The sequence below is a fragment of the Phocoena phocoena genome, chromosome 14 (genome assembly GCF_963924675.1).
Source record: "Phocoena phocoena chromosome 14, mPhoPho1.1, whole genome shotgun sequence".
Taxonomy (NCBI): Eukaryota; Metazoa; Chordata; class Mammalia; order Artiodactyla; family Phocoenidae; genus Phocoena; species Phocoena phocoena.
Window position 1 is genome coordinate 5,704,876 of NC_089232.1, and position 18,784 is coordinate 5,723,659.

At 46.7% G+C, this 18,784-nt stretch overlaps 1 protein-coding gene and 1 pseudogene across 1 annotated transcript; one reads left to right on the top strand and one right to left on the bottom strand.

Annotated features, from left to right (window-relative positions):
- Positions 1-301: 301 nt before the first annotated feature.
- Positions 302-17,796, bottom strand: CNOT11 (CCR4-NOT transcription complex subunit 11). Its single transcript, XM_065891458.1, has 7 exons — positions 17,277-17,796; positions 12,154-12,318; positions 8,380-8,532; positions 4,335-4,537; positions 2,958-3,160; positions 576-672; positions 302-499 (listed from the first exon to the last, which is right to left on the bottom strand). Exons 1-7 carry the CDS (start codon positions 17,794-17,796, stop codon positions 302-304), a joined length of 1,539 nt encoding a protein of 512 aa, XP_065747530.1.
- LOC136134211 (frataxin, mitochondrial pseudogene) lies at positions 14,657-15,288 on the top strand (annotated as a pseudogene).
- Positions 17,797-18,784: the final 988 nt, after the last annotated feature.

Sequence of the window (18,784 nt, forward strand, 5' to 3'; positions counted from 1 at the left end):
AGCAAAAACAGGCACCTTGCACTTCAGTCCCGAAGACCTCATCTACTTTGTGCAGTGACTTCGTTTGGGATGACATCCCCAATGGATAATCATCAGGGAGACACCTACAAGACACATTCGTCCAAGTTCTCACCAAAAATTCACCTAAAAGAAAAAGTCATCCAGGAAAGCAAAACTTTGCTTTAAGTGGATAAACTGGTGTTTATACACATTAAGCCAAGCAATCACTCAGGGTCTGAACACTTTTAAAAATGAAAAGCACAGCATAGCTGAACGATGAACAGGTGGTCCCGACGAGCTATCACTTGGACATCTTGGTCTCAGAAGGTGTCTCCCCAGTGTCCAAGGTCTTCAACAACCGGAAGAGGCCTGCAGCTTCTCGTATCCTGCTGAACTCAATACAGAAGGCCTGCACTTCTATAAACAAGTCCTGCACGTTGATGATTTTGTTACGGATCAAGGACTGGAGAAAGACACACACGAGACGCACCAGACGATTCTGAAAAAGAAACCAATTTTAGTGTGCGTTTTCTGGGCAGGTATTTATAAAATTTACAAAAAATTCTATTACTTACCTGCATATATTTATCTTTAATTTGTTCACAGGTAGAAATGCAATTTGATATATAAAGGTGAATAAATTCAGGAGGTAGATCAACAGCTGTAGTTAGTCTGTTTCATAAAGTTAGAAAGGGCTGTTAATTTTATTTGCTAATAACATTTTAAAACACCGTTCACCATAAAATATAAAATTTCCTTTGGTCATTTAGTGAAAAATTCTGATATATGATCTAGTTACCTAGTTTTAAATAAGTTTATGCAAGTAAACCTCGGAGGCCCCCCGCCGCCGCCGCTAATAAGTGACACTTCCTTTTCTTAGGTCTACACTTAGCATTACATGTGCAATACGCATTGAGCACCATGTCCCTGTGTGTTCCTGGCTGAATCAGAATTCATAGTTACCGTCCAGGCTCTAACAACCCGGGCAGTTATTCTGTCCACGTAAGTACCGCTTACTAACCTGATTACACACAAGTGCTATGCAAGGAACGCATGTGAAGAAAGGCGTGGTAGTAACTGGACAGGACAGTGTGTAACTAAGTGCTAACGTGTGGCGTTTGCACAAAGAGTGATGTAAGTGAAAGACTCGGGAAAAGTCAACAGGGCAAATGACTTAAATGGAAACCCAAGGAGAGAAGTGGTGTCCTTCCAACTAAGTGGATAATCTGAGTGAACTGTGGAATCGGGGACTGGCGTGGCACACTCAGGAGCTGGTGGGAAAGCCCTGGCTGGAAGGTAGCAAAAGGCACCTTGGTCTAGAGTCTTCAAGGGGCGGCTGGTGTTTTCCAAAGGATTCTGTGAAATGTTTTAAGGTGGGGTGGGGGGAGGGTAAAGTAGGAATTTCATGCTCAGATAAAGGTGTGTGCTGTGCTAACTATAGAGTATGAATTTCCAAAAGTTTTCTAAACTTATTTGATTATAGAACTTTTTTCCACAAGGCTGAGGAACCCGTGCTCCAAGGAAACACAGCCGTAGGCTACCGGCGACACACCTGTGGGTGATGCACCATGATGGGGGTGGCGCACACAGAGCAGACCCTGTCCTTGAAATTACTTCCTTGAAATTACTTCTGCACCACTGATAAAAAGATGGGTATTCTTGGACTAAGTGCCTAACGGCTGGTTTAGACAGTAAGCGGGCACTTAGAGCATGGTTGGCCCAGAGGCCCCGAGCAGGAGGCAGTCCCCAAAGAGGAGTGAGTCTCAGTAACAGAGAAAGGCCGAAGGCCTGGATGAGGGCGCAGAAGTGAAGCCGCAGGTCAGCAAGCGGCCAGCCGGTTTTGCCGGCACAGAAAGTGAAAGGTGAATACCTTGTGCTGCCCTCCACAGATCTGCGCTCTCCTACACACACACTTGGGATCCCTCGGCTTCCAGCCAGGCTTTTCCCACCAGCTGATTATAACTTCATTGTGGTTTTTTTTTTGCTTTGGGGGGTGGTTTTTTGGCTACACAATGTGGTTTGCAAGATCTTAGTTCCCCCACCAGGGATGGAACCCGGGCCCTTGGCAGTGAAAGTGCACAGTCCTAACCACTGGACCACCAGGGATTCCCAGGACATACTCTTTAGTACAGCTTTAAGTAGGTTAAAAAAACAATTAATCCCCAACTTACAAACGAGTGAGTGTTCAAAAGATGTGCTCTAATTGAAGTGCAGTTGCGTAGCGCTCAGAATGGACCTCCCCATGAGCAGAAAAACTATATAATTTAGCCCCCAGAACAGGACACCACATGGAGCGGAGCTGAGGATGAGAAGCCTAAACTGGGACCACATCAGGCAAGCCTGCACATATGGCTACACTACCCACAGACAGCTTAATCAACAGCAGGCTCCCAAGCTAACCCCCACGCCTGTGGGATTTGTAAGTTACCTGAAACACGTTTGTAAGCAAAATAACAAAGTGAGAGACCACTATTCAGAGCACACAGAGCAGGGAATGTATTGCTTCCCGGACAGCTGACGACAACGGGGCAAGGAGGCCAAATCAGAGACAGGTTCAGAGAACAGTGCGAGGAACAACGAATTCTAGGAAGGCATTCCCAGAATTCTCAGCTCCTAGACCCATGCTGATAACAGCTGTTAGTCTCCAACAAGAAATAATGCAGTGTCTGTAATCTGTGTAAAGAATATACAAGCATACACAGGAGATAAATTTTAGCAATTGAGTTTCACCGATGCTGCTACAAGCGCTAAATACTTGAAATACTCCCCACGTTCTTGCTAGTGGGTGTAAAGTCACATGCGGTCAGCACTAAGGCTCAGATTATTATTTAATGGGTTTTCTCAGACTAACAGTGTATCGGGGGAAAAAAACTGCTGCTGCCTTTTCCCTTCTAATCATTGAATCCGGATCTACATTACACACCCCTGTCCGCATTTGATGGCGCACAGAAACTTACCGGTTTACAACTTCCATTGAATGTAATGACATGTCCATATTGACCAGAACCGAAAAATACTCAGTGATCTGGCTTGACTGCATTAACTTCAGCAACATTTCTATGGCGACCAGAGGGTTGTTCTCCACCAGGTCAGGAAGCTTGGCTGGGGTGAGGCCAATATGATAGACAAGTTTGGGGTCCTTTTCCAACTCGCCAAGGAGCTAAACAGAATCAGATTTTTAGAAAGAGAAAAACAGAGGTTCCTGAGTCAAATCGGAAATTGTCTTTCCTTTATAAAGAAAAGGTACAAAGTTCTCTGCACTGAACCAACTTTATAAATGTCTTCCTTCAAATCCATGAGCATCATTCTCTGATATTTTAAACTTTACACTTGAAACGTCAGATACTAACATCAGGCACCTTCACGACAGTTTATACACAACACTAATGCATCCAGGGCATTAAACCAGAATCAGTATTGTTTGAATATTGTCCGGATTTTAACAATACCATCCTTAAGTCCTTTGTAGGTTTTTTGTTCCCTGTCATTTGTTAAAAATAATCTTACCGACTAGTTCTCCGGAAAAGCACAGATCACAGAGATCATCGGGGAACATCAGGAACCAAAGCCCAGCCAGCGCCGAGGGGAACAGATGCCTGAGAGGGGGACGGGCGGGGGGAAGGTCTGTCTGCCCCGCACACTGCACACACTCAAATAGGTGTCCTCAAAGACAGTTTCTTCTGCCAAATTGGTACATTCTTAATGTTCTGTGCTCCTTCCCCTGTCTCCTTGTATGTACACACGTACTGTTTCATGATGGCCTGGTAAGCAAAATGAACTACGCTGGCGATGTATCTCCTGGCAAGTTCTAATGTGGAAGTGTACTAACTGAAGAATAAAGTTCACCAACCGGAACCGCCCACGGTGTCCTGCCTTCCCCCCCCCGCCCCCCCCCGCGGGAAGTGTCTCAGTTGGGTGCGGGGGCGCTATTTTGAATCCACCATTAACCAGCTGTGTGATGGGTGCTCGTTTACCTTCCTGGTTAAATGTTAACGATTCCGCTTACCCTCCTGGAGTCCTGTCCAGCCTAGTAACAATGTACACACAGCGCCCAGCAGCGCAGAGCAGGAGTGAGCGCCATCCTACGCTCCAGAGTCAAACTCATCCCAAACACAAGTCGCTAGGTTTTCGGGCACCAGGCTTCGTGCCCCACCAGAGTGAAGTGAGCCGGGGGGGGGGGGGGGGGGGGGGGGCGCAGAACAGAGCTTCAGAGGCCACGCCTCCTGCTGCTGGCTCACGCTGCCAACATCACGTTACTGGTCATTTATCACTTTATGAAAAACGAAAACACCTGGTGAATTAAATACAGGAAAATGTTTACAATAAATCCATACCTGTGTCTGCTGAGGAGAAGATAAGGGGCTTTTGAAGGCTTTGGCCATTATTCGCTTGATCTCTACGCCAGTGCTGTTCTTCACACACATCGACTTGTCCCACTGAACCGCGTGGTCGGGCTCGGTTGGATTGAGCCAAGCCAGCTCATCCTCACACACGTGGAGCGGAGGTGGTGGACGGATAAACTCCGGCCGAAAATGGCCTGTAATCAAAGTAGCGTGTCTGACTGCTTCTGTCACTCGGCTGACCCCGCAACATGTGTGTATAAACCTCACAGGCTCCGCTTAGTGAAGTGCAGTGACACCTCTTAATAAGGACAACACAGCAACACTCTGACTTGAAAATTAGAAGCAGAAACGACACAAAGGCAGGGTTTTATTCAGAACACAAGAAACTGAAACACTGACATAACATTATGATGTCAGAGACCAAATCTATTTTGGGGGAGGAGAGGAAAACATTACCACCACCTGACAAGTCCTAGTTCAAGCATGATCACCACTCAATCGCAGGAGGACACAACTTACTCCATGGGTAAGTCTGGATGGGAAAAATAAAACACTAGTTGATCTCACTCATCCTATTCTCAGCACTATTATTCAGAGACCATGTGATGTGTACTGGTTTTGTTTTTGCATCTTATAACCCTGAAGTAGCAAATTATGTGGAGATGAAATGGTAGGGGAAAGGTACGGTTGACTACTGACATGCTCAAATCAATCTGGAGACTTTCATAAACCCCTAAATTCACAAATGCTATATCATTTTCTTAAAACAGTAAAAATACAACAGAACAGTGAAGTCACTCAATTTAATACCTCAACTATTTTACAAAACAAGATTGATCCCTAAGTTATAAACCCACTCAAAGAAATGCTGTCTGGGACTTCTCAGCAGATTTCACCCCTCACTTTGGTTCCCACGTAGGGTCTAAGATGGCTAACTAACTCCTCTCATGGACCGAGCCCCGGCCAAATTTGAGATTACTAAGTCCCCTAGTTTACTGAAAATGTCTGTATCTGGCTAAGAATCATCCCTTTATCTTAAACTACACCATCTCTTCACATATATCACCAGAACTAGCACCTGAATCTCTGCAGCCCATTTACAAAAAGAAAGTTTTTAACATTTCACGAGAAGTTATACCTATGTGATAAAGAGAAAGTTCCCATGAGGTAAGGATGCCTGGTGTCCAGCTAGACTCAGACCTAACATCTGATTGACTTGCTTCTTACACACCTTTCCAGTGGCCCATTCAAGTCAAAGATGCGCCCGAGCAAGTACTAAATACAACCCATCTGTGCCTCGGACCTCCCCACACACTGTGACTAGCTGAGACTTATTTATTCCAAAGACCTACTGTAAATGGCATTAAAAGTCACAGTGTAAGTTTTAAACTCAAGGTGACACTATAGTCTGGAGAACATGTTCTTATCCCTAAGCAGAAAGCATGCCTTCATCATTAAAACCACACAGAATCGTATAAAACCAAAAAATGCAGGACTCCCTGGTGGCACAGTGGTTAAGAATCCGCCTGGCAATGCAGGGGACACAGGTTCAAGCCCTGGTCCGGGAAGATCCCACATGCCGTGGGGCAACTGAGGCTGCATGCCTAGAGCCCGTGCTCCGCAACAAGAGAAGCCACTGCAATAAGTGCATGCACTGCAACGAAGAGTAGCCCCCGCTCACCGCAACTAGAGAACGCCCGCGCGGCAACAAAGACCCAACACAGCCAAAAATAAATTAATTAATTAAAACAAAAAGCTCTTTCAAGTTCAATAGGAGTTATCTTTGAATTAAATTAAGAGCTATAAGATCAGTAAAACTTCAATGGAAAATAAGATTAATGAAGTATAAAACAAAAAGGTAATAAACTACAAAAATAAACTCATTTCAGTAAAATCAGAGAATTTATATCCTTAGATATGCTGATGGTAGGTATGTAATGAAAAATACTTGGGATTTTTCTGGCTGCATCATACAGCATGTGGGAACTTAGTTCCCTGACCAGGGATGGAACCTGCACCCCCTGCAGTGGAAGCGTGGCATCCTAACCACTGGACCACCAGGGGATTCCCAAAACCTTGGTATTTTTATTTAAAAAGAAACCAACTTTTTTTTTTTTAAGTTTTTAAAATTATTTTTGGCTGCATTGGTTCTTCGTTGACGTGCAGGCTTTCTCTAGTTGTGGTGAGCAGGGGCTACCCTTCATTGCTGTGCGTGGGCTTCTCATTGCGGTGGCTTCTCTTGTTATGGAGCACAGGCTCTAGGCGTGCGGGCTCAGTAGTTGTGGCTCGCGGGCTCTAGAGCGCAGGTTCAGTAGTTGTGGCGCACGGGCTTAGTTGCTCCGCGGCATGTGGGATCTTCCCAGACCAGGGCTTGAACCCATGTCCCCTGCACTGGCAGGCGGATTCTTAACCACTGCGCTACCAGGGAAGCCCAAGAAACTAACTTTTATTGAGCATCTCTGCTATGTTCCAGACACTATACTAGGAAGTTTCTCACTAAATTCATGTTTAACATTCTCTGACATAAATCCTACCAATGTTTTCTTAGGTCATTCTCCCAGGCAATAGAAATAAAGGCAAAAGTAAACAAATAGGACCTAATCAAACTTACAAGCTTTTATACAGCAAAGGAAACCATAAACAAAATGAAAAGACAACCTACAGACTGGGAAAAAACATGTGCAAATGGTAAGACCAACAAGGGTTTAATTTCCAAAACATACAAACAGCTCATACAACTCAACAACAGAAAAAAACAACGCAATCAAAAAATGAGCAGACCTAAAGAGACATTTCTTCAAAGAAGACATACAGATCACCAACAGGCACATGAAAAGATGCTCAGCATTGCTCATCATTAGAGAAATGCAGATCAAATTAAAACTTCAGTGAGATACCACCTCACACCAGTCAGAATGCCCATCATTAAAAAATCTACAAATAACATGCTGGAGAGGGTGTGGAGAAAAGAAAACCCTCCTACATTATGGACAGGAATGTAAATTGGTGCAGACACTATAGAAAACAGTACAGAGGTTCCAGAGTTACTGTCTGATCCAGCAATCCCACTCCTGTGCATATATCCAGACAAAACTCTTAAGTCAAAAAGATACATGCACCCCTATGTTCACAGCAGCACTATTCACAATAGGCAAGACATGGAAACAACCTAAATGTCCATCACCAGATGAAACGATAAAGAAGATGTGGTATATTTATACAATGGAATATTATTAAGCCATAAAAAAGAATGAAATCATGCCATTTGCAGCAATATGGATGCACCTAGAGACTATCATACTATGTGAAGTCAGACAGAGAAAGACAAATATCATATGATATCACTTATATGTGGAGTCTACAATGTGACACAAATGAACTTATCCATGAAACAGAAACAGACTCACAGACATAGAGAACAGACTTGTGGTTGCCAAGGGGAAGAGGGGATTGGGGAGGGATGGATTGGGAGTTTGGGATTAGCAGATGCAAACTATTATATAGAGAATGGATAAACAACAAGGTCCTACCGTATAGCACAGAGAACTATATTTAATATCCTGTGATAAACCACAATGGAAAAGAATATGAAAAAGAATGTACATATATATATATATACGTATAACCGAATCACTCTGCTGTACAGCAGAAATTAACACAACATTGGAAATCAACTGTACGTCAATAAAATAAATTTTTAAAAATTCACGTTTAAGGGCTTCCCTGGTGGCGCAGTGGTTGAGAGTCCACCTGCCGATGCAGGGAACATGGGTTCGTGCCCCGGTCCAAGAGGGTCCCACATGCCACAGAGCGGCTGGGCCCGTGAGCCATGGCCGCTGAGCCTGCACATCCGGAGCCTGTGCTCCGCAACGGGAGAGGCCACAACAGTGAGAGGCCCGCGTACCACACACACACACACACACAAAAAAAATTCACGTTTAAGTATCAATGAAAACAACATGATGTTTCAGAAAACCAGAAAGTCTCAGGGGGACGCTGATAACAAAACCAAGAATACAAAATTAGATATACCTACTTTCAATAGGTGGCTTTGGTCCACTGACTAAAGCTTCCGTGATCTGAGAGGCAATGGAGCTGTCAAATCCAGAATTAGAAGAATCCGGGTCTGGGTCACTGAGAATGCTAGGGAAGCTGGCCTTACTTTGAGTTGGCAATTCAGACTGGCGTTCTGAAATAGATTAAAATAGGAAATATTTCAAAACTGAGGGCACCACAAGGAGAGTGAAAAGAGAAGCTACTAAATGGAGAAAGTTATCTACAACACATAAACAAAGGGCCAGATTCAGGATAGGTTATCAATTTTAAAAAATAGAAAAAAATGGGCTAATGACTTCCAATAAGTGTTTTATTTTTAAAAAGCCTGAGGCTTCCCTGGGGGAACAATGGTTACAAATCCGCCTGTCAATGCAGGGGACACGGGTTCGATCCCTGGCCCAGGAAGATCCCACATGCCGCGAAGCAACTAAGCCCGTGTGCCACAACTACTGAGCCTGTGCTCTACAGCCTGTGCTCTGCAACAAGAAAAGCCACGACAATGAGAAGCCCGCGCACTGCAAGCAAGAGTAGCCCCCGCTCGATGCAACTAGAGAAAGCCCATGTGCAGCAACGAAGACCCAACACAGCCAAAAATAAAAACAAATAAATTAAAAAAAAAAAAGCTTGTATGGCCAATAAACATCTGAGAAGATATTCAATCCCATTAGGAACCAGCGGACAATCTGTTAAAACGAGATACTACTGCACACACACTGCAGTTATAACCGCCCCTTGTGGTTACTGATGTTTAACTTGTCTGCTTGTTTGCTTAAAGTTAGGAAAACGCAACTGCATCATCCATAAGTACACCTTTGGTCCCTGGGTCCCACTGTAAAGACATCTGAATTTCAGGCCAGCCTCCGTACAGATGATCTGTGTGGCTAGCTCCAGAGAAGATAGGTGTACTTCCCTTTTTTTCTTAAGCACTTGTGAAAATGATTAAGACATCTTCAGTCTGGGCAGAGGACAGCAAACAGCTCTAGGGGACAGCCAGCTTAGCCACTGTGCCAAGCCTCTCAATCCTAACTCTAGTCGCATATTCCTTTCTGAGCTTGACGTACTTTATACATTTATTTTATTTATTTATTTTTGGCTGTGTTGGGTCTTTGTTGCTGTGCCCAGGTTTTCCCTAGTTGCAGCGAGCGGGGGCTACTCTTCATTGTGGTGCGTGGGCTTCTCATTGTGGTGGCTTCTCTTGTTGTGGAGTTGTGGAGCGTGGGTTCAGTAGTTGTGGCTCACAGGCTCTAGAGCACAGGCTCAATAGTTGTGGCGCACGGGCTTAATTGCTCTGCGGCATGTGGGATCTTCCCAGACCAGGGCTTGAACCTGTGTCCCCTGCATTGGCAGGCGGATTCTTTTAACCACTGCACCACCAGGGAAGTCGCTGAGCTTGATGTACTTTAAAACTTTCTCATGGGCTGATTCAAGTCATCACAAGTTGAAAAGGAAATTAGATTTGATTCTTACTTTATTGAATACAAAGCTAGAAACCTCAGAATATACGTCACTTCTAAAGGTAAGGTGACTGAAATTGCCCATCACCTCGGCAACCAGTTTTCATACTGTCTTTGGTTAAGAAAATAATTATTTTATTTCTGTTAATAGATTGCATCTGGCACTAGTAGCTAACAAGTACTTTTGTGTACCTTCAATCTTAAAAGTCTGAAAAAGAGTTCTCTTAGTTTCAGAAAATAACCATTGTTAATATTTAGTACTTTAAAAATAAGGTTCAGGGCTTCCCTGGTGGCGCAGTGGTTGAGAATCTACCTGCCGATGCAGGGGACACAGGTTCGAGCCCTTGTCTGGGAAGATCCCACATGCCGCGGAGTAGCTGGGCCCGTGAGCCACAATTACAGAGCATGCGCGTCTGGAGCCTGTGCTCCGCAACGAGAGGCCGTGATAGTGAGAGGCCCGCGCACTGCGATGAAGAGTGGCCCCCGCTTGCCACAACTAGAGAAAGCCCTCGCACAGAAACGAAGACCCAACACAGCCAAAAATAAATAAATAACAAAATACTTCAAAAAAATAATAAGGTTCAGGGCTTCCTTGCTGGCACAGTGGTTGGGGATCCACCTGCCAATGCTGGGGACACGGGTTCAAGTCCTGGTCTGGGAGGATCCCACGTGCCACAGAGAAACTAAGCCCGTGCGCCACAACTGCTAAGCCTGCGCTCTGGAGCCCGCGAGCCACAACTACTGAAGCCTGCGCGCCTGAAGCCTGTGCTCCGCAATAGGAGAAGCCACTGCAGTGAGAAGCCTGCACACCGCAACCAAGAGTAGCCCCTGCTCACCGCGACGAGAGAAAGCCTGCGCAAAGCAACGAAGACACAATGCAGCCAAAAATTTAAAAAATAAATAAATAAAATAAATTTATTAAAATAAATAAATAAATAAGGTTCAGAATGCCCCAAGGAAAGAGAAGATTAGATGTCACCTTATACAAGATGCCAAATGTCACAGGGCATGAAGTCTAAGGATGAGGCACTATCAAATTAACCCTGCAGCTCACTTAATCACAAGGTCAAGGGTTCACAAATCTGGCTACAGATTAGAATTTCCCTAATGAACTGCTCTCAGGTGATGAGACCCACGCATCTGCACTTTTGCTTAGAGCAGGTTAGCAAAAGCTGCTCTTCTTTATCCTTATATGGAGAGGCTCTCCCTGACCACCCTGTTCAAGGTCTCCTTATTTTCTATCACTACAGGAGTTTGCTTCAAGACCACCCATTCATTTGCTTATACGTGTAACAGAAGGTGCCCAAATAATCTTGAAACAGAAGAACAGGGTGGAGGTCTCACACCTCTCAATTTCACAAAAGCTACTGTATGACTTGGATTAGTGTCCTGCTCCCCTGCAAATAAAACCCTTTTTATTTGGGAAAAAAAAGCCACCCTAATCAAAAGGGTGGTACTAGAATAAGGACAAATAGACCGGGCTTCCCTGGTGGTGCAGTGGTTAAGAATCCACCTGCCAATGCAGGGGACATGGGTTTGAGCCCTGGTCCGGGAAGATCCCACATGCCGCAGAGCAACTAAGCCTGTGCGCCACAATTACTAAGCTTGTGCTCTAGAGCCGGCGAGCCACAACTACTGAGCCCACACGCCACAACTACTGAAGCCCGCATGCCTAGAGCCCATGCTCCGCAATGAAGAGAAGCCACCGCAATGAGAAGCCCACACACTGCAATGAAGAGTAGCCCCCGCTGGCCGCAACCACAGAAAGCCCACGTGCAGCAACCAAGACCCAACGCAGCCAAAAATATAAATAAATAAAAATTAAAAACAAAAGACAAACAGACCAATGACGTGGAATAGAGAGCCCAGAAATAAACCTTCCCATATATATATTCAAATGATTTTCGATAAAGGCGCCAAGACGACACTGTTTCAGCTATTCTGGGTCCCTTGAGATTCCATATGAATTTTCTATTTCTGCAAAACACATTGTTGGGATTTTGATAAGAATTGCATTGAATCTGTAGATCGCTTTGAGTAGAAATCACATCAGGAAAATTTTAAACGGACCAAGCTTTACTCAGCATTCTTCTTAAACTGGAAAAGCAATCAATTCGAGTGAAAACTCAAAATGACATTTATATCCCATAACAGCAAGGATCCAGTACTGAAGCTATGTTTTTCACAGAAAATACTAACTTTTTAGTACAGTTACAAAGACCTTCATTTAAATGGAGTACCTCAAGAAAAAAGGCCTAATGCTAGCACACAAAGATGCCTGAAGCGGGACCCCTCCTTACCAGCCAGGGCTAGCTGAAGCCCGCTAATGTCCACAGACTGGCCCATGTTTCCGACGTCCATCAAGGCAATCTGTCGCGGTGTCTTTTTGAAGAGTTCCCGTGGAGGTGCCAGCATCAGCTGGGAAAGGAAAAACTTTTCTGGTGGAGTTATAGGAGGTAAAAATCCTGTAAACAAAAAAACGTACAACAGTTTCTCTAACGGTTTTTTTAAAAATTATCTTGAGTCTGGTAAAATTAGCATTTGCTACTTGTCACCTCAACTCATGTACCTTTAAAGACAAACTTACAATTGAAGATTCATTTAACCAAATAGATACATTCATCAAAATGTAATTAAATAGTGTCCCTGAGGAGGACTGGTTCCAGGACACCCTGCGTATACTAAAATCCAAGGATGCTTGGGTCCCTTATACAAAATGGTGTAGTATTTGCATGTACCCTACATACATCCTCCCTTATACTTCAAATAATCTCTAGATTAACTGTATGTCAACTGAAATTCTATGATTTGTGGCAATGAAACTTAAGGTTTTTGTAACTATTAAGACCTTTGTTTTGGGGGATTCTCTGGCAGTCCAGTGGTTAGGACCCGGCGCTCTCACTGCTGAGGCCCGGGTTTGATCCCTGGTGGTAGGGGAACTAAGATCCCGCAAGCCGCACAGCACCGCCAAAACAAAACGAAACAAAAAAATCAACTTTGTTTTCTAACATGCTTCAATTCCTGCAAAGGCTGAAGCTTACATATGCAGGCAAAAACAACAACAACAAAAACTACAGTGCTCAGAAATGCTTTTCTTCTCTACTGCTACCAGCAACTGTGTAAAAGTTAAAGAGACAAGGAAGCCATCACTAGCTCCACGAATACACTTCACACACCTGTTTCAGTCCACAGCACAGCTACAATTCCCAGAGTGCTGGACATTGATGCTTCCCTTTCATCCCAGAGCCGCCCGCTTACCCGGCGGCGGCCATCCTACCGCAGCACCGCACCGTGGCCAGACCCTGTTCCAGCTCCCAGCTGGGACTCCTACCCACTCACCGCCCACAGTCCACACGCCCACTTACCAATGAGTTATATTTTTAGGTACAAATCTGCTCACAGATTTTTAATTCTGTTTACACAGAATTAAACCCAAACTTCTGCACCATTCATAAGACCTTCCTAACGTGGTCCTGACCCACTTTCCTAATCCCATCTCCTGACCCCCCTCCAACCCACATGTTCTACACTCCTGTTGCACAAAATCTCTCTTTCTCTGATTCCTGATTTCAAAACAACCAATACACGCAGCTCTTTAAGAATACGTGACAGGGCCACACCCTTCTCTCCCCACCATCTCTAATCAATATCCAGCAAAAACATCACCCCCTCTGGAAGCTCCTCCAGCTACACAGCTGTAGTTCCTGTGCTACGAGGTGCTGTGCATGCAACATCTAGTACGGCCCTTAACCACACTGGGTTACAATCAGGTTTATGTCTCTTCAACCAGACTGCAAGCTTCCTGAGTGCAAGGAAGCCACCCTACTTACTTCCAGATACATTCTCAACGTTGGCTCTGCAGCAGAATCATCCGAACAACTTTCAAAACATATGCCCATTAGATGCCCCCCTGACGCCCAGTACAAGAAGCCTCGACATGCCCTGTTGCATATGTAAGCACCACCCCTACCTAGTAATGACAGTAATGTATAAAGCTTATTGTAAATACTTTTATTTCTCATAATTTATTATCTGCAATTTTCAGACACGGAAATTGAGGCAGAGAGAGGCAAAATAACCAATCCGTGGATTTCCCTGGCAAATCTGTTTACAATGCAGTCTATGGCCTACATCTAGGTTTAAACTCATGGCATTCAAGAGTGACATTATATAAGTTATGGTTCCTTTGCCTAACCCATCCTACACAATTCAAAGGGCTCTCCGACCCAAATCCCACACTGCCCCATCCATCTCGGTGGTGGGTTTCACCACACACACACACACACATACACACACACACACACACATTGCAGCGACTTTCTCAGCATTCTCAAACTTCCTGAAAACCAGGTTCAGTACCTGTACCCTAAAGACATCTCATGGAATACACAGGTTGCCCCTCTTCTGTAAGGGCAGTGCAGGAAATCCACGAGAAGATGCTTTAGATCCAGAGGAGTTGCCAGCAGGAACCATGACTAGCTTAAATGTAGAAGCCCTCTCCTGCAAGGAAAAATTCTCTGGCCTTACCTCAAAATCCACTGCCTTTACCTTCTGGCTCCCTGAACAGCAGTCCCTACCTAAAGGGGTCACTCACCTGTTTCCTCACTGCTTAAGGACTGTAAGATCAAACTGTTTCCCACCTGTCACTACCTGCCCCGCCCACTACTGATGTCCTCCTCCAAGTCTTCCAGGTACCCTTATCACTCTTCACCATCTCCTCTGTGCCCTTCTCCTCTCCTGGCTTCAGGTCTTCTCCCAAAATCAAGTCTCATAAAGCATCTCTTGAGTTTAAAAAACAAACAGATGTGGACGCTGGAGCGCCACGCAGTTGCCAGCCTCTGCTCCGCTCGGCACCCCCGGGCTATGTCCAGGCCCACGCCGGGGCCCCACGGCCAACGAAGGACGCCCAGCTCTACAGCTGCCAGGGCCTGCACAGGCAGCCAGCCCAGTCTGCGCCTCTGCTGCCTCAACTAGATCCTGAATGTCAAACAGCAGAGCGTCTGCTTGATGAATCTGAGGACAATGGGAACTCCGGGTGACGCTGGCCGTCTGGACGATACCACGTATGCAAAACTGGCCGAGGAGACGCTGGACTCCTTAGCAGAGTTTTCTGAAGACCTTGCAGACAAACCTTACACGCTTGAAGGCTATGATGTCTCCTTTGGGAATGTGGTGTTTTAACAATTAAACTGGGTGGAGATCTAGGAATGTACGTGGTCAACAAGCAGACCCCACACAAGCAAATCTGGTTCTCTTCACCATCCAGCGGCCCCAAGCGTTACGACTGGACTGGGAGAAACGGGGTGTACTCCCACGACGGTGTGTCCCTCCACGAGCTGCTGGCCACAGAGCTGACTCAAGCCTTAAAAACCAAACTGGACTTATGTTCTCTGGCCTACTCTGGAAAAGGCCCTTGCTGCCCAGCCGAATGCTAAAGACACTGAAAGCTCTAAAGCCAAGACCCCAGCTTCGTCCTGCAGCTGAATGGCTAGTCTTCTCCATTCCTGCTTTTGAGGACAGCTGCATTATGTGTACGGCTCTGTGAAAAGACCGTGTCGCCTCCCGCCCTGCCTGTGAGTTCAGATTTTTAATTTCCACATTTGTTGTCTGACTTCCTCCCTCACGTGACAGCCCTTATCTTTTGTAATGTCTGTATGCCCATACCTTTAATATATAACCTCACAACAAAGGAAAAGAAGAGGACAAATTCCAGGAGGAGAAATGAATTGGCTTCACCATTCATTCTTTGAAAGACTTACTACAAAAACTGCATGAAGAGCGGCTGGCCAACCTTGCCATCCTGTCTCAAGATGAGACTCATTAAAGGGAAGCCTAAAACGTTCCTACTCCTCTGGAAAGTGTAAACACTTCTAAGCCCTTTAGTATTGAAGCATCAGGGGCAACTCGGGAATTCTCAAACCGAAGACCATTTTCTCTTTGTGCTTTGTGACTGCCAGGGTGTGGCCCGCATGGGGTGACACAGGGAGATGTGGTGCTGTGTCTTCCGTATGTCCATATATATGTACACACACATTTACATGTGTGTGTACATATATATTTTTCAAATTTAAGGGTCAGTATAGAATAAGCTATTGCAACACTGGTCTGAGGATGCAAAAAAATCTCCCAAAAGCCACCTCTGTACGCTCACGGATATAGTACAATAAATGAGGTCATGGAGCTGAGAGGTGCTTGGTAAACTGTGAAAGGCCACATAAATGAAAAGATGTTGGTGTTAATGAAAGGAACCCCGGTCTTACACCTGGCCCAGCCCAAAAGTAGTTGTCTGTCTCTGGGCAAGTTTCTCGAACTCTCTGGACCTCTGTTTCCCCGTGTTAACAGAGAGGGTTAAACTGGATAGAATATAGTCGATTCCCAATTTAGACATTTAGTGGTCCCGTCAGGCAACTTATCAGGCCAGCTTTAATTCCCTCTAGCAGAGGAGATGACAGTGAACAGTTTTTTTAAAACTATAGAGTAAGTATATGGTTTCGGGTTTTGCTCTACTTGAATTTCAGTTGAATTCAGGTTCAAATAATCATCCTTTATTGTGCCATTACCGTGCTAAGCCTGGGCTGTAGGCTGAATGTTAAAGTGTTGATCCTAACCCCCAATCACAGCCCTCATAAGTGCGATTAGTGCCCTGGGAAGAGAGACCCCAGAGAGCTCCCTCATCCCTTTCACCATGTGAGGACACAGCGTGAAGACAGCTGTCTATGAACCAGGAAGCAGGCCTTCACCAGACGCCCAGTCTGCTGGGGCCTTGACCTTGGACTTCCCAGCCTCCAGAACGATAAGAAATAAATTTCTGTTTATAAGCCAAACAAACAAACAGAAATAGCAAAAGAGGCCTCGCATCCAACCCAGTGATCTCACTAAAGGTGCACGATCATGCATTTTACATAACGTGCAGCAGTCTTGCGTCTTCTAGTCTAGGCCGTGAACTGAGACTACTTTCTATCCTCTGCCCCCATCGCGTTAACCAAGGACACCGAACAGCAAGAAGGCGGCCGTAAAGTCCTGAAACGCTGCTGAATGTGCATTTCCGCTCAACAACGTATTCGGGTTCTGAACGACTTCTCGGTGACTCCTGAGACTTAGAGCCGGGGGGTAGGAGGGCAGATCCTGTGTGTCATTACTTACAACTGCACACACCTCAGACGCGCGTGACGAGCACGAACTGCATCAGGAGGCACTAAAGCGTCAAGCCCAACACTAAGCGGCACGGTTTCACGGCCCGTACTGTTGGGAGGAGTAATTTTCGGTGCCGTGAAGCTGCCACTTATCCCTACTCGGTGGAGGGGGTGCGGAGGGGATTTCAAAAGGACACAATCCATTTCACGTGTGGGTGAAGGCCCAGCAGCTGCCGGATCTCACCCTCCGCGCCGCACAGCGGGCTCCCGGCGGGAGGACCCGGGCTTACCAGAGAGCGGCGGCCGGTCGGGCTCTTGGCCGCCGCGGGCGGGCGGCGCGGGGTTGAGCAGGTGCGCGAAGCTGGCGGCGAAAGGGTTGGCGGCGAGCGGCTCGGTGCGGTACATCTCCCAGAGCAGGTAGAGCGCCGTGAGGCGCTGCGCCGCGCTGGGCAGCAGGTCCGGCTGCTGCAGCAGCATGACGAGCACCGAGCCCAGGCGGAAGTGGTCGGCCTTGCTGAAGTAATGGTGGAAGGCGGTGGACAGGCCCTCGAAGGTGCTGCCGCCGCCCGCCTCCTCCGAGATGATGCTCAGCAGGCTCGAAAGCTCCTTCGGGGTCAGGCTCATCCTGCACGCGGGGCCCCCCGGGCCTCCACAACCCGGCCCGGGGCCACCCGCTCCGCCTCTGCCGCCGCCGGAGCCGGAGCCTCCTGGCCCGCTCCTAGACACCGACCCCGCCGCTTCCCGGGCCCTCCTTTGCTCCGCGGCGGTAAGAAGACGGCCACACGCCGCGCTCGCCCCGCCGCCGGGCATCAACCTCGCTCGCCAGTCCTGTTTCCGGGCCGGAGGGGCCCTGGCACCGGCTCGCTCCGTCCCCGCGGCCGTAAAGCGCGCTGTGGCACGACAGCGTCGCAAACAAAAACCGCCGGGAAGCCAGCCGCCCGCAGAGGAGTGTGGCGCGGACCCAGAGCGAGGCTGCTGGAGCCGGGCCAGGGAGAAGATCCCGAGACGCCGAGTGGGCGGAGCGAAAAGCCGGAAATGGGGGTGGGGCCTGTGGGGGGAGCTGCGGAAGTCTCGCGATGCCACAGCACCACGCTGTGGTGCAGTCTGCGCATGGGCGAGCAACGTCCGCCCCCGAGGTGCCCCGAGGGTTGTAGCAGGCAAAGAAGGTGCCAAGAAATTTGGGTGACGTTATTGTCTGGAAAAATGCATCTTATAATCTGAAAAGTTGCGGGCTTCCCTAGTGGCACAGTGGTTAGGAATCTGCCTGCCAAGGCGGGGGACATGGGTTTGAGTCCTGGTCCGAGAAGTACCTTATGCTGTGGATCAGCTAAGCCCACGTGCCACAACTACTGAGCCTGCGCTCTAGAGCCCGCGAGCCACAACTATTGAGCCCAAGCGCCACAACAAAGACCCAATGCAGCAAAAAAAAAAAAACTGAAGTTTTCTTAATATAACACACCTGGCTGTTCATGGTGAAACCTTTTTAAGTGCTAATAGCTATGAAGACCACACATTTCTCATTACCAAAGTTAATTTCCAGTCTTACACTCCTATTTGAGGAAATGGAATCATACGCACACGAGCTTTTGTACACGGTTACTTTAACAAGATTTTTGTAAAATGTTTCCAATAAACGTTCGTTTACAAAATTGTTGTACAACTTTTTACCGCAGCCTGCCCAAGGGCGCTGATTCTGGGCCTTAGCTGTGCATTGGAAGTTCCCTGAGAGCCTTCAAAAATGCTAGTGCCTGGTCCTGGTGGCCAGGTATTAACAAACAAAAAGCAAAAACACCTGCCC